This window comes from Artibeus jamaicensis, unplaced genomic scaffold (genome assembly GCF_021234435.1).
Source record: "Artibeus jamaicensis isolate MK-2021 breed Jamaican fruit bat unplaced genomic scaffold, CSHL_Jam_final scaffold_3151, whole genome shotgun sequence".
Taxonomy (NCBI): Eukaryota; Metazoa; Chordata; class Mammalia; order Chiroptera; family Phyllostomidae; genus Artibeus; species Artibeus jamaicensis.
The window spans coordinates 3,512,065-3,525,862 of record NW_026522037.1 but is presented as its reverse complement, the minus strand read 5'-3'; the positions used below and the strand labels follow the sequence as shown (position 1 = coordinate 3,525,862).

Genomic DNA, 13,798 nt, shown 5'->3' with positions numbered 1-13,798 from the left:
TCAGAGGAAGAGACACTTGGACATTGCTACTTGGGAAGGGGACAACTAAACTCTATTGTGCAGCTGTGAGACAGAGGAAAGACACAAAAATGGGAGGTGTTTGTGGGGACGGAGAGACGACCAAGGCACATGCCTGGGCCAGGTGGACTCCCAGATGGCCGTGGGAAGAAGTGACACCAGGCCCCTCTGAGCCAAACCAGGAGGCAGGGTGGGTGGGAGTGGGCAGTGGACGGGGCGGGGCCTTCAGCACCCCAGACTGGCTGTGAGGCGGCTCTGCCCTGCACAGCCGCGTGGCACAACTGTCACTAACTGTCCAAGTATTCCCGTGACAGGGGCCGCAGTGGGCTGTTAGGAGGGTTAAGTGGGAGATACAGCCGAGCGCACACGGAGTGGATGCTGAACAGGCATCAGGCCCGGGGCCGGGAGCTGAGGGTTGTCCAGCTAGGCTGCGCTCCTGGAGAAGACAGGTCGGGGTTGGGGACAGGGAAGCTGGGCCCCTGCAGGGCCACCACAGCCTGAGCCTGCAGGTGAGGAGGGAAGGGCACCGCAGGCTCCCACAAGCCCACCAGCCTCGGGCCCCAGGGGTACCCAGCACAGCCAGGCCCCGGCAGACCAGAGCAGCCCCCATTCTGCCTGGGTGGGGGGTGCGCAGAACACCGCCGCTCCCCACCCTCAACCCCGGACACAAAGGAAACAAACGCCGAGCTTCTTCCAGCGCTCTTTAATCAGAATGCCAGCCTCAGAGGAGGTCCTGGCTGTCACGGTGTCGGATGGGCATGTCAGCGTGTCCTGCAAATGGAACTGCCACAGGTTTGCACCTCAAACATGTATGAAAAATAAAATATATAATATTTAGCTTTACAAATTTCCCCACTCGATCACTTTAAAAGAATCACTGCTATGGCTGTCCGATACATTAAGCAGCCCGCAGTCACCAAGCAAGTATCGGCCCGATGACACCCACTTCCTGCGCCAGTTCTGGGGGAAATGCTTGGGACAGTCAGATGCTCACGGGAACCAACGAGAATTAAAACCAGCAAACCCCGCACAGTGAGGTGAGACATCAAACACGGGAGCCTGCGAATGGCTGTTCTCTTCTGCTGGGAAAAAGAAATTCCCCAAACCAGACGGAGAGGCGGTCGGTAAAAGCTGCAATGGAAATTTTGGCACCAGTGGAGAAGAGAGGCCTTTTGAAGCCGCACTCTGTGACAAAGCATTGGTCTGACGGAGGTGACAGAGGGGAAGGGGCGGCCGCCACAGACCTTCTCCATTCGGGGTCCCCCTCCCAGCGCCCTCTTTGGGGCCACAGCGGCCCCTCCACCTCGGAGCAGGCAGGGCACTGTCTGGGCGGCCTGCCCTCCTCGAGCTTTTGAGTTCCTCGGAGGAAAGAACCGTGGGGGCGGGGTTGGGGGGCAGCAGCCACTTTGCTACGAGCTCCGTGGGCAGCAGGAAATACTCAACGCACAAGGGACATGGCCACTCCCGAGGGACGGCTGCACAGGCTGTAGAGGGGACGGACGGAAGGCACACACGACACACCAAGGATCCGAGGGGCAGGCAGGCTGGGGTGCACTAGCATTTACAGGGGTTCTGAGCAGGGCCTGAAGGTCTATAATCCCCGCAGCAGGAGGTCAGATAGTGGGACCCCGGCGGCTCAGGGCTTTTCCCCAGGGATTCTGGCCCTACCCCCCAAACGACCAGACCTCGGTGGGGGACGAATAAGCCGGTCACATAGGCTGCCACAGAGCCTCAGTCTTGGGGGGCCCCAGCCCTTGGGAGGGAGGTTTATACACAGTTAGCTGAGGGGGTGAGCAGAGCCCCGCCTCCTGGGCACAGGGCAGGGCGGCTACAAGTCAAGGAGGCGCTCCTCGCAGGTCTCCACGGGCCACTTGGAGGCCCCTCCAAACACGTCGACATTGTTGTCCACCCACGGGATGATGTTGCCCGGCATGTTGGTGGAGCAGTTGGCGATGTTGACTATCTCTTGGGCACGGAGGACGCGGTCCCATATGTTGAACTGGCTGAGCTCTCCCACAAACGCCTGTGTAGCATCAAACCTGCCCCCGATGGTGTCCTGGGGAGGGTGCAGAATCACGTCAGTGCAGGCACAGAAGCTAATCCTCTTGGCCTGTGACCAGCTTCGGGGAGAAGACATCAGCTTGGAGAAAGAGCGGGTGGGGCAGGGGGGATGGGGGCATTTTCCTGACACCCCCGGCTCTGGCCTCGGGGATGTCTTGGCTCCAAGCACCCGGTTTACAGAGCGGAAACCTAGGCTAGCCCAGGGAGACGCCTGCCCAAAGTCCCAAAGCTGGGACTAGACCTGCATCTCCAGGCTTCCAGCCCCTCCCGGGGGAGAGGTGACAAGGAAGCGGGGAGGGCACGGGCCAAGGAAGAGCCCAGATTCAGCCCCCAAAAATCCTGGAGTCTGTTCCCTCACTCTCCATCAGCAAACCTCCAACAGGCTTGAGATGTCAGCTCTCACCTGCCTGAGAGCGGGTGGCAAGCTGCGATTCCCCCCTTCAGGGGGCTGCCCCAGGGCCTCGCTCTTTCCTCCCACATCCCCCAGAGGCTGAGCACCCCACAGGTATTCCCTAAGTACCCCCAAGCCCTGCACCAGCAGCTCCAGGAAGAGGCCATACCAGCCCCTGGCGTCCTGAGTCAGCACTGCCTGGCAGAGAGGAACCCGGCAGGGACACGACCCATCACTCCAGGGGCACTCCCGGTTACCTGTGTTGCACTTGAACCCGGAAACTATCTGAACACACCACACCAGCCTGGTGCCCACCCTCAGCCCCTAAGGCACCAGATGGGGGCGCTGGCAGGGACCTTGCCCATCTAGGCCGGCAGTCATGCCACCACGGTCACCTCTAACAGGCAGATGGCTGGGTGGGACGAGGGGGCAGCCTGCGGGCATGGCCGGCCTGCGCGCTCCCGTCCTTCAGGCCCCTGCACCCACCTGCTCCTGCCCGAGGATCAGCACGCCTCCCGGCTTGATGGGGTGCCAGGGGGCCAGGTTCTCCCCGGTGCCGAGCTTCTCCCCGTCCTGGAAGGCCTCCCACATGCCGTCCCGTGTTGTCCAGGTGACACAGATGTGGTGCCACTTGCCATCGCTGACAAACAGGGGGAGCTGGGCAACCTGCAGGTGGCAACGGGCAGGTGAGGCCCCTGGTGGGTTTCCCAGGGGTCTGACCTGGGGGGACGGAAGGACCTGAGCCCACTGCTGCTCCCAGCACATGGGTCCCTCCTGGGCTCCCCTTCTTTGCTCTGTTGGTGACATGCCTGGCCCATCCACCTCAGAGAGACCCTGAGGCTGGAGATGCCATGTGCCATCAGACACTTGAGAGAAAGGGGCTGTCTGGGCACAAGCCCCAGACCCCAGCGTGGCCCTGTGCTCAGCTGGACACTCTTGGCCCTGGCTTGGCTGAGGGTCCTAGATACTGTCCTGAACAAGCAGGTGTGACAGGCAGCCCCCTACACTGTCCCTGAACACCCCCTGCTGGAGAGCCCAAAGGGCAGTCGGACCAGGCACCCACACCCAGTAGGCAAGGCCCCAGAGTCCATTGTGGCACTCACAGACCGTGTGGGTGCCCTGCCGTGCAGAGGACCGGAGACCTGCAGTCACATGGGTGTGTGAGAGCTGCACAGAGCTGGGGGAAGGCGTTTCCAACCCGAATCCATCTACCAAACCCCTGCGGGTGCTCCACGGGCCAGCTCGACTGCACACCAGTCTGTTGTTACCGCTGGTGTCCTAGCAACCCCACGCGCCAACTCCCAGGAATCGGCTGTTTACAGGACGTCTAATCACCTAATCGGAGACAAAACAAGATTCTCGGCCCTCAGGGCAGGGTCCAAGGGTGTTATTTAGAAGCATTAGCCCCAGCTTAGGGGCTCAGGGACGTGGTCACTGCCAGAAGGAGCCCGGAAAGCGGATTTCGAAGCGTTTCCCACTTAAGCGAACTCTATGCAGGGTAGTTCAGTAAAGACAGAGTGAGGGGCCAGGGCGCAGAGGGCTCCTGGGCTTGGCAGCCGTTCAAATGCTCAGCCCTGGCAAGGAGGGCATGAGTCTCAGCGGGGCTGCTGGGGGTCCCACAGATACCCAGGCCCTTTCTCCTGGGGAGACCTCGCTCCTGAAAACCAGCCAGTCTGTTGAAAGGGTGCATTTACTCTGTGAAAAGCAAGGCTGCAGGGGCGGGGGGCAGATCAGTGGTTGCCATGGGCTGGGGCAGAAGGAGGGGCTGACTATGAAGGGAAATGAGAAAATCTGGGAGGTGATGGAATTCTATCTCCTAATGGTAGTGATGGACACACCACTGCCTGCGTTTGTCAAAACGGGTCAAACCACACAGTAAGAAAGGGTAAACCTTACTGTTTTGCTGTATGTGAATTATACCTCAGTAATCAGCCCCCTCCAAAAAGATACACCCATGAGAAGTATCACACCAACACACACACACATACATACACACCGCCCTCTAATCAGTGCAGCCCCGGAAAGCAGCCCTCATGGGCTGGCCTAAGGGCCCGAGACAATTCAGGCTGGTGTACAGACATCCCAGCTCATTCTGTTCCTTCCATGGCCTATGGTCTGGATTCATAGCTTGGGTCTCCATGAGCTGCAGCTGCCTGGCCCCCACCCCGGGTCCCTTCCCCTTGCCCAGTCTGTTGTCCAGAGCGGGACTAAGTCAGCAGAGTCGTCCCCACAACAAGGACAGCCTGCAGCCTGCTGACGGACTCCCTGCAAATTCCTGACCTTTGTTGCTACCAAGATGGGGAAGGTGGCGTCCAAGGCGGCCTCACCTTGTCATTGATGAGCAGCTCGATGGGGTTGTTACCCCACTCTATCAGCACTATCTCGTTGGCCTGCCCGGGCACCGCGTAAGAGAACGGAGTGCCGATGCCGGGAGAGGCGCTGGATCGCAGCCACAGGCAGATGGTGAAGGCATACAGTTCAGGCAGTGTCTTCTTGATCTTGCCATACAGGTAGTTTGTGCGGAGTGGGAGGGACACTTTGAACGCATCGGGTGACTTGAACGCACTGTTGCCTGGGGGAAGAGGAGAGGCCAGCAGCACGTCAGTCTATTGCCACCACCAAGGCCCAGCGCCACAGTTCACCTGGGTCCCCGCTGCACCCCGGGCGGGGGGTCCTTCCATCACTGGAACACCTGGACCAGGCAGCCACTGTCCAAAGTGCTGAAGCCCCAACAGCAAATGAGAGCGGCCTCATTTTTCAAAGCTCAAAGAAGCAGGGAGAGAAAAGCTGGACTTAGTTTTCTGCTTGAATTAAGCCAGAAAACCCTTCCTTGCCCAAGTCTTGTTATGTCCTTGAACTCTTGGGCCCTTCAGATGCTACAGCAAGGGCAGGCGGGGTCAGGAACCCACTGGATGGACGAGAAGGCAGGATGAATCACAGGGTCCCAGGCACTCCACAGACACTTGTCAAGCAGTCGGCCCATGCCACCTCTGGAAGTTGACACTACGACTGAACCCAGAAGTGACCTTTGGGCTAAACCCCTGACCGAACTCATGCGTTGGTTCGTAACTTGCTCTTTTCTCTCCAAGGCGAAGTGGCATTTATGGACCATTCCTGCAGTTTGGGACCAGTGGGAGGCAGAGGAATGCAGAGGTGTCCCCACCCCACGGCAGAGAGCAACCCGGCCAGAACCTCGATCCTTCCAGACCCACCTGGGACTGGCGAGAACCCCCCTGGCTGTCCCCATGCTAATTGGTGCTTCCAAGGGCTTTGAAAACGGTTGGTACTCTTAAATGGGTCTAAGCAATGATCACTACAGTTAAGACTTAAGCTCAAAATTAATAAGGAAGATAAACACACAGAAGGTATGGTTCTGTCTCCAGTTATCAGATTCAGAAATCTGCAGGGTTCCCACCTGATTCTGTGAGCTGTCATGGCAAAAGCTTCCCTCTACGTTGGGGACCAGATGCTGCCAATGAAGGAGCCTAAATGTCCTCATTCAACAGGTATTTATCAGGCACCATGAGCAGCCAGATGGTCTCCATTGCCATCAAAGACAGGCAGGCTCTCGGGACCCAGAACGGAACCGCCTGTGTCCCTGGCAGACTGAATCAGTCCCTTCCTCACTCCGTCTGCGGAACAAAGCCCGCATGAACCGCCTTTCTCTGCCATGGCCCCCACACTCATTTTCTGCCATAGCAAAGAATTCACAAGGAAGCTCTTTGGTGCCACAGCTCACACCTCTCCGAGGATGACCTTCTGCAAAGGAAAGCAGCAGGGCCCAGGGTCACCCTACCAACCTCTTGGGAACGGGCAGCATAGAAAGAAAGACTAGCATCCGGGCTCCACGTGTCGTATTTACTCCTCTCCGCTGATCGTATAGTCTCACGTGACCTGTCCTAACCTCCCACAGCAGGGCACCCTCAACACCAGGTTGCAGAGCTGCTGAGCACCTGCTGAGGACTGGGAAGACCTGGTCACCTCGGGGAGCCAAGGGCAGGGCCAGGCCAGGAGAGAAGGCTCCCCACATTAGGCTGAAGCAAAATCCAGAACCAGAAAGCCCCGACTCCTGCCTTTACAGGTGAACAGCTGAGGCACGGCAGGCTTGGAGAAGGGAGGTGACTTCCCCTGAGGCACCCAGCTAATGAATGACAGAGCTGGGAGCAGCGGTTCCTCTTTCCACTACAAGCAGCCACTAGTATTTAATCTGCAAATGCCCATGTTCTTCCCAAAGATGCGATTATCTAATAAAGGAAAATAGCTTCTATCCTTGCAGGTGTGTGGGCTTGTTGATTTAATAAGGCCCAGGCTGGTGATGTCGTTAGCTCGGTAACAACAGATAGGTTTGATTAGAGTTGGGAGAGTCCAGGGGTAGAGGAGGGGGTCCAGACCCCGTGAGCTGGGGCCCTGTTTATATCAAACAGCTCGGAGGTTCAGAAGAAACTTAGTTCAAACCAGTTAAGGCATTAAAAGGCCTGACCAAGCAAGCAGAGGCTGCAGGTGGCAGACAAGGCTATGCAGCCCTGCTGCTTGGATGGTAAGGAATCAGGTGGTTTTCTGCACCTGCCAGGTGGGTTTCAAGATGACTGGGCAGCAGCCTCAAAGCCCAGCCCAGCAAACATGGGAACACGGTCAGCAGGCAGGGTTCTGGGAGGGGCCAAGCCCCCCCCAGGGGGCCTGTCTGTAAATGGGCAAGAGAGCCCTGGGGCCGGGCCCCTCTCTGCCTGCGTTCCCTTGCTCTGATCCCAGCTTCCCCTAGAATGAAGACAAGAGGTGTGGGATCCGGAGGGACATCAGCCAGAGGGCGACAGAGAAACAAGCGAAGCTCTCACCTCTCTCCAGCTCAGTCACGCGCTGTAGCAGCGCGTTCAGGGCGCTCTCGGTCTTCTGCCGGTGAGCCGAGGTCTCGTTGTGGAGCTGGGACTTCTCGGCCTCCAGCTCTGCGACCTTGCGCAGCAGCTGCCTCTCCAGCTCCCCCAGCCGCCGCTGGAGCACCTCTCGAAAGTCGCCGGGCAACGCGGCATTCGACACGTTCGCTCGGAGCTGGTGCTTTGGGCGGGGGCAGACACCAAGGAGTATTAAGGCCAGTTAAAAATTGTGAAATGCAGCTCTGACGGCCTTGCCACAAAAGGGAGAAGCTTCCAAATTGGGAGCATTAAATCCATCGTGCCGGTGGCACAAGGGGGAGCATTTCACTGAGGCTGTGTGTGTGTGTGTGTGTGTGTGTGTGTGTGTGTGGTGTGGAAAGGATTTCAAAGTCACACAACAATTACTTTGCTGCCGTATTTGAAACTTACGAATCTCATTTCCCCCTCTCAGAAATCAGTGCTGCTCCTCTAATGCAACAGCCAACATTTTAACCAATATCTATCACTCTCAGGTAAAGACCAAACAGATGCTTTTTTTTTTTTTTAAGACTCCGTCAAATGGTACTCAGAGCCGATGCACTTTCATCTAGAAATGAAAATAGCCCCCGAGTTCCAGTGTGGCACAGAGGTGGCTGGCAGCGATGTCCCTGGAAAACGAGAGATCTAAAGCATGACTATTCTGGAGTCCAGAAATCTTTGCTTTTAATGCTGTTTCTAAACCCTTCCTGCCTATTTCTTTCACTCCTCTGTCTCTCTGCTGGCGGAAGAGGCCGCCTGCCGCTGCCCAGCCACGAGTCCTAGGCAAACTATTTATCCCTCTGAGTGGTCCAAATCGTAAAAGGCAGTTACTCTGCATCTGCCTCCCAGGACTGCTGCAAGGGCTGAACATATTTAGCGTTCCAAAAATATTAGCTGTTGTAACTCTTAATGAATCAAGGGATATTCAGCTGCTAGAAATACTGTATTTAACCATTATGCCACAGGAAATCCTTAAATAGTTTTGCAATAATTACCACCTTAATTGAAACCTAGCTTTGCTAATAAGTATTTTGGTACACATGTTTAACAGAAATGTCCACACTTCCACAAGGTGGAACATAAAGATGGAAATTAAATGAAGATTTCTCTCTCGAAGTTCCAAACTGGGTACACCTTCCAAGACAGAATGGAATAAAGTCCTTTCCCTTAAAGCAACAGGGCACCTTAGGGACGGCGCAGTTCGCGGGTAGACGTCTTTCAAGTTAACTAGGGTTCCTCCAAGGCGAGTCCTAGTGGCCGGTGACCCTCCAGCCCGTGCTCAGGTCCAGCCGAGATCGCACCCCCCCCCCCGGCCTCTGCCCACTCTGGACCACCCAGACCTGATTTATAAACGGGAACGCGGGATGCCAGGGGCCGCTGATCTCCTGCGGCAGCCTCAGGTCACCCGGCACAGCCTCCGGGAGATTTGCAAGAAGAGAGCAGGCCGTCCTGGTTCGGCTAGCGCGGACCTCGTTAAGTTCATGGCCGCCCAGTGGGCATAAGGGGTGCGGGGTGTATAACACGCAGTTAAGTCCCGAGAAGGATCGAGAACTCCCCCCGCTCCCGACCCCAAATCCAGCTCGTTCCCGCAGAGCCTCGAGGGCAGGACCACGCACCCCACCTCCAGGACCCCCGCGCCCCGCTACCTCGAGGCTCTCCAGACGGTCCTTGAGGGTCTGCAGCGAGCGGCTGAGCTGCTCCACCACCTGGCCCGGGTCCCGGGGCAGATCGCCCATGGTGTCCTTGCCCGCGGCGCCCCGGCCCGCCGCCTTGCCGCCCGCCAGCCCCTCGCAGCGCGCCAGCTTGCCCGTGAGCTCGCGGATGGCCTCGCGCTGGGCGCCCAGAGTCTCCTTCTGCTGCACGACGGTCTCGCGTAGCTGCAGCACCGCTGCCCGCAGCTCCTCCTCGGGGCTCAGCGCGCCGCCCTGCATGGGCATCGCGGGCAGCGGGCAGCCGGCCCGCGCCGCCTCCGGGGGCAGCGCCGTGCACACGAAGCGGCTGCCAGGCGTCGGGACGTCCTGAGCCGCGGCGGCCACGGCGAGCGCCACTCCGGCAGCCAGCAGCGCCAGCATCCCGCCGTCGCCGCGCTCACTCCAGCATCTGCGGGTGGGCGAGCGGGCGCCGTCGGGGCGCGCGGCTGGGGCGCCTCCTCCGCGGGCTGCGTCCGGAAACCGCTCTCGAAGGCAGCTGGACCCGGAGCCCAGGGAACCGCGGAACTACCCGCCGCGGCGCAGCCGCACACCCCGCCCCGCGCGGCGCTCTGGCCCGGCTCGGCCCGCGCGCCCTTTCTTAAGCTGGCGGGGGGAGGCGTGTGGGGGAGCGGCGCCGCGAGCTCTGATTGGTCCGTCCTGGCGCGCGTCACGCGGGGGGCGGGGCAGGGGTTTCCTCCCACCGCGCGCCCGCCCCGCACCCGGGTGCGAGCGCCGGCCTCGGCCCCCTTCCTCCCCCCGGGTAAAATAAATGCCCGGGGTGCCCTCGGGAGCTTCGGCCGGAGTGTCTAGGTGCCCCTCGGACCCACTCGAGGACGCGGACGTCTCGGGACGAGGAGAGGTTGAGAGCCCCCTGGTGCCCCCCGAGCCCCGGGAGAGGCTGCTGAGCTTCCGGTGCCGTGGGAGGTGTCGCTTAGCGTCGCCGCAGCCCCGGGGCTCGGGGTGGGGGTGACCCCCCACTTCCCCAGTGAGGAAAGTGAGGTGGAGCCCCGGGAGGGTCTCGAACCCACGGCTGCCGTCGCGAGCCGCCCCCAGCTGGCGTGGGCCGGCTGCCACCTCACCCTGAAGGCGGGAAGCTGACGCGCGAGCTTTCTTTCCCTGGACACACTCCACGTCTGCGTCCCCGTCCCCGCCTTGGAAAGAGCCTCCCGTCCTCGGGGACCGGAAACAGGCTCCGGATGCCGCTGCAAGGAGGGGATGCAGGCGCACGTGGCGTCGAACAAGAGGCCTGGAGTGGGGGCCAGGGTCCCACGGCCACTGGCAGAGCTCTCCCACGTGTGTCCAGCGACGGCCCACCCAGTGATGACCTTACGCAGTGAGACCTGGGCTGGATGGGGTCCATTCCCCCGCGGTCATCGTGATGGCGCCACAAAGCAAAACAGCGCCCCCCACCCATGTAGGTGGGGTGCCCTCACGTCCAGTTTCTCAGTCTGAGGCCCCTGTCCTCAGATTTTTGGAGAGAACAGACATGGACAGAAACCCCAACAGGCAGGAGCAAACCTTTCAAAATCGTGTCTGTGGCTGACAAACAAGTGCATAGAGGTTTGAATGCACAGCTGCAGACTGAGCTGGTTTCCTGCACATTACAGATGGAAATCCTTATGTTTTTTCTCTATGTTTTTAAGAAATCCAGTTGCAAGGTCATTAATCACATTATCCATTATACCAAAAGCAAATGGATTTGTCGCCTGGGCACAGAAGCTGAGGTTGATTCTGGAAACAAATTGTATCAAAATAAATGAAATTATTATGATAATATAAAGTAGGCTGCAGTGATTAATCTTCAGAAACCAAATTTTGACCTGCTTTGCACTTCAAACAATAGCTTCTGTTATGTAAATAGTGGGATTTTCAAGGACAATGTTGCTAAATTACAAGAAAAATTCTATTCATGGATACAAATTACAGACAGGAAGTCTGTTCTACATAACACCCAAGGCAGAGGACAATCGACCAGGTGGTGACGGTTCAGGTAAGAGCATCAGTTAGTGGGAAAAGTAGGGGTGGGGATGGGCACTGGGCTAAAATCTCTGTTGGTCTGCATCCCCAGCAGGTATGAGTTTCATGTTGTATACATGACCTTGAATAGACTCATTCCTCCTACTTCTTCCTTCAGCTCCTTGAAAACTCCAGAAGTCCAGATGAGCTCACACATACACAAACTGCAATAATAAAGGTAACGAAGTTGCAAAGCAGTTTATACAACTTACATTTTAGACGATGCCATAAGGCATTAAATCCAGACATGTTCAGAATTACCCAGGTAAGGATTTGACTTTCAGTTTTCACTCGCAGATTTGACTTTTTTCTGCTTTCACTCACAGACCTAGGTGGGTCTTCTTTGCATTCGACAGTAGAGTAGGAGAACCTATATTGTTCCATACATCCTCTCTTGGCACAGACCGATCCACTCATATTTGCAACTACTTGAAATAGAGGCCGTCTCCTTTCATAATTAAATCAAATCAAGGGTTTCCAGAATTCTAATTTCCTCCCGAACAAAGAAAGCAGTGTACAAGAAGACATAAAAATAACAAAGCACATGTCCCAAAATAATTACTCTTAAATTTGTCAAGAGAGATTCAGACGTGAGAAGTGATCAAGGACACTGCCAAAGCCCAGAAGGAAAGACTGAGGCATTTAAGGTGTTATTTTCTTTGAAAGCAGTATAATTAGAGGGCTCGGTTAACAGCATATATGCTATTTAGGGTTTTATTTTGTCTTCCTGATGGAGAGTAGGCTGGCTTAGGAACAAGGAGACCAAGTCCTGCAGCTCTGCCACTCGCTAAGTGGTTTGGGGCAACTCATTTCTCCTCTCTGGACATCAGTTTCCTGTGTATAATGGAATTAGAGTGGACTCTCCAAAGATCCTTCTGGCTGTGCTCAGGAGCTGGGAGTTTGAGCGAGAATCACTGTTCAGTGTGATGAAGGTTCCAGAACCTTGTGCTTTCTGTGTGTTCTATGAACCACCTGTCACCGAGGGTGAGGCAGGGTGTTCGAGTGTGTGGCAGGTCGACTTCCACATCCACAGATGCTGTGGCTGTGGCCGAAACCTGCTGTCCACAGCAGGAAATCTCACCCTTGCTTTCCTCCCAGCACAGCAACCTTGCCTCCCTGAGGGATCCTGCAGATCTGACTCACGCTCCCGATGAAGATGGCAATAGGCATGTCAGAGAGCAGGGCCCACAGTTTTTCCTGCACTTAATGTCCTGCAGGTCCGCAGCAGTGAATCAGCTCCACCTCGTCTCTTAGGGTAGCAATGCGGCAGCATAGTAACCACCCACTCATTCACTTTGTCTCCTGGCTCCCAGGTCAGCTGAGAGCCCCCTGTGGACAGAAACCATGTGCTGGGAATCCTGATGAGCTCATTCCGCCTCCATTTGATTGCCCCATCTGTTTGGTTCGCTTGCTCTTCTCACATGCATTTTTTATCTTGGTCTCCTGGGAAAAGTGCTGACTTCCACCATGGTGTCAGAGGATCCGACCTCATACTTTCTTACATTCCCTCCTGTCTTTCTCAGTGGCACTTAAAAAAGTCAAGAACGGGGTGCGTTGCATAAAAGAAACCAAGGACAGCTCCCTGCAAACGAGACGCAGGAACTGTCCTCGTTGCTGAGTGTCTATGGAACAACTAAAAGGGTGTGGTGTGGCCGTTTTGTTTGTTTGTTTGTTTTGTTTCGTTAGGATTCAGTGCAAATACAAAAGGGAATTTGGAGGCTCCAAGTGAATTTTTTTTCCACTAGACTGAACTGCACTAGAGTAGAAAGAGCTTGAACTTGGGAGTTTGGCAACTTTTGTTTCAATCCTAGTCTATAACTTGCCATTTGACCTTGAGAGGACAGCTTAACCTCTCAGACCCTCAATTTTCTCATATCTAACATCAGAGCTAAATTTATTATAAAGTATTATTGTTAGGCTTAAGTGAGAGAATGTCTGTGGACATGTTTAGCATACAGGAAGTTCACAATTGTCCCCTTCTTCCCTTTTTCTCCACTGAATTCAGAGCTAAATTATATTAAATTCTTTTTTAAAAAACGAAGTTAAACTTTTCCCTTTATTTTCTACAAAATCATTTGAAATTAAATAAAGAATGGATTCTTGAGGAAGCAAAGGCCAGCCTCTCTGGAGGAAAGGCAGGGGATGAGAATTTTAGAAAAACAGTACTGGTATCTCAGCAAACCAAAGTTATCCTACTTTGTGAGTCTTTTTTTTTTAAAGATAAACATTTTGGTTTTTAATTTTCATCAGAGGACTCAGTCAACCTGTTTTATGTCTACATTAACTTAGAATATATCACTAGACTGTGTACCCAGACCCCACTAAAAGATCTGTAGTTAGTCCTTCACATTTCAGAGATTCTGAGTTTGTATTGCAATGAGATTCCAATAGATATAATGCCCCCAAGTAAAAGCAAATGGTCTTTCTTTAGTGAATCTTGGTTCTTCCTGAGTAACACATTTCAGGCTTAATTTTGGGAGCATGTGACATGAGACATTGAGTTTTAGGAAGTGTCTCTGTACAATTATATGACCACATGTGGCTGGAAAGCTATAATTCCAGCCACACTTGAGGGGATTGGCTGTTCATATTACCCAACTTATTTCAACAAACCAAAAAAAAAGGCTTTTGGTAGCATCCTCTGATTGCAAGCAATAGAACAAGTTGCTGGATAGATCAGGTACAATATCTTAGTTCTGTTTTTAAAAGTAAAGGATAGGCTGGGGCTGGGAGAA

At 55.3% G+C, this 13,798-nt stretch overlaps 1 protein-coding gene across 1 annotated transcript; it reads right to left on the bottom strand.

Moving 5' to 3' along the window:
* Nucleotides 1-725: 725 nt before the first annotated feature.
* NPTX2 (neuronal pentraxin 2) lies at nt 726-9,592 on the bottom strand. Its single transcript, XM_037134803.2, has 5 exons — nt 9,003-9,592; nt 7,303-7,519; nt 4,798-5,042; nt 2,957-3,136; nt 726-2,074 (listed from the first exon to the last, which is right to left on the bottom strand). The coding sequence occupies exons 1-5, from the start codon at nt 9,426-9,428 to the stop codon at nt 1,847-1,849; spliced, it is 1,296 nt and encodes a 431-aa protein (XP_036990698.2). The 5' UTR covers nt 9,429-9,592; the 3' UTR covers nt 726-1,846.
* Between the last annotated feature and the right edge of the window lie 4,206 nt (nt 9,593-13,798).

Excerpts from the sequence above, each read along its gene's own strand:
- NPTX2 (XM_037134803.2), bottom strand. The coding sequence starts at position 9,428 with ATGCTGGCGCTGCTGGCTGCCGGAGTGGCGCTCGCCGTGGCCGCCGCG. Across the intron at positions 5,043-7,302 it reads CGTGACTGAGCTGGAGAGAG|GCAACAGTGCGTTCAAGTCA; the intron begins GTGAGAGCTTCG and ends CTCTTCCCCCAG. Across the intron at positions 2,075-2,956 it reads TGATCCTCGGGCAGGAGCAG|GACACCATCGGGGGCAGGTT; the intron begins GTGGGTGCAGGG and ends CACCCTCCCCAG.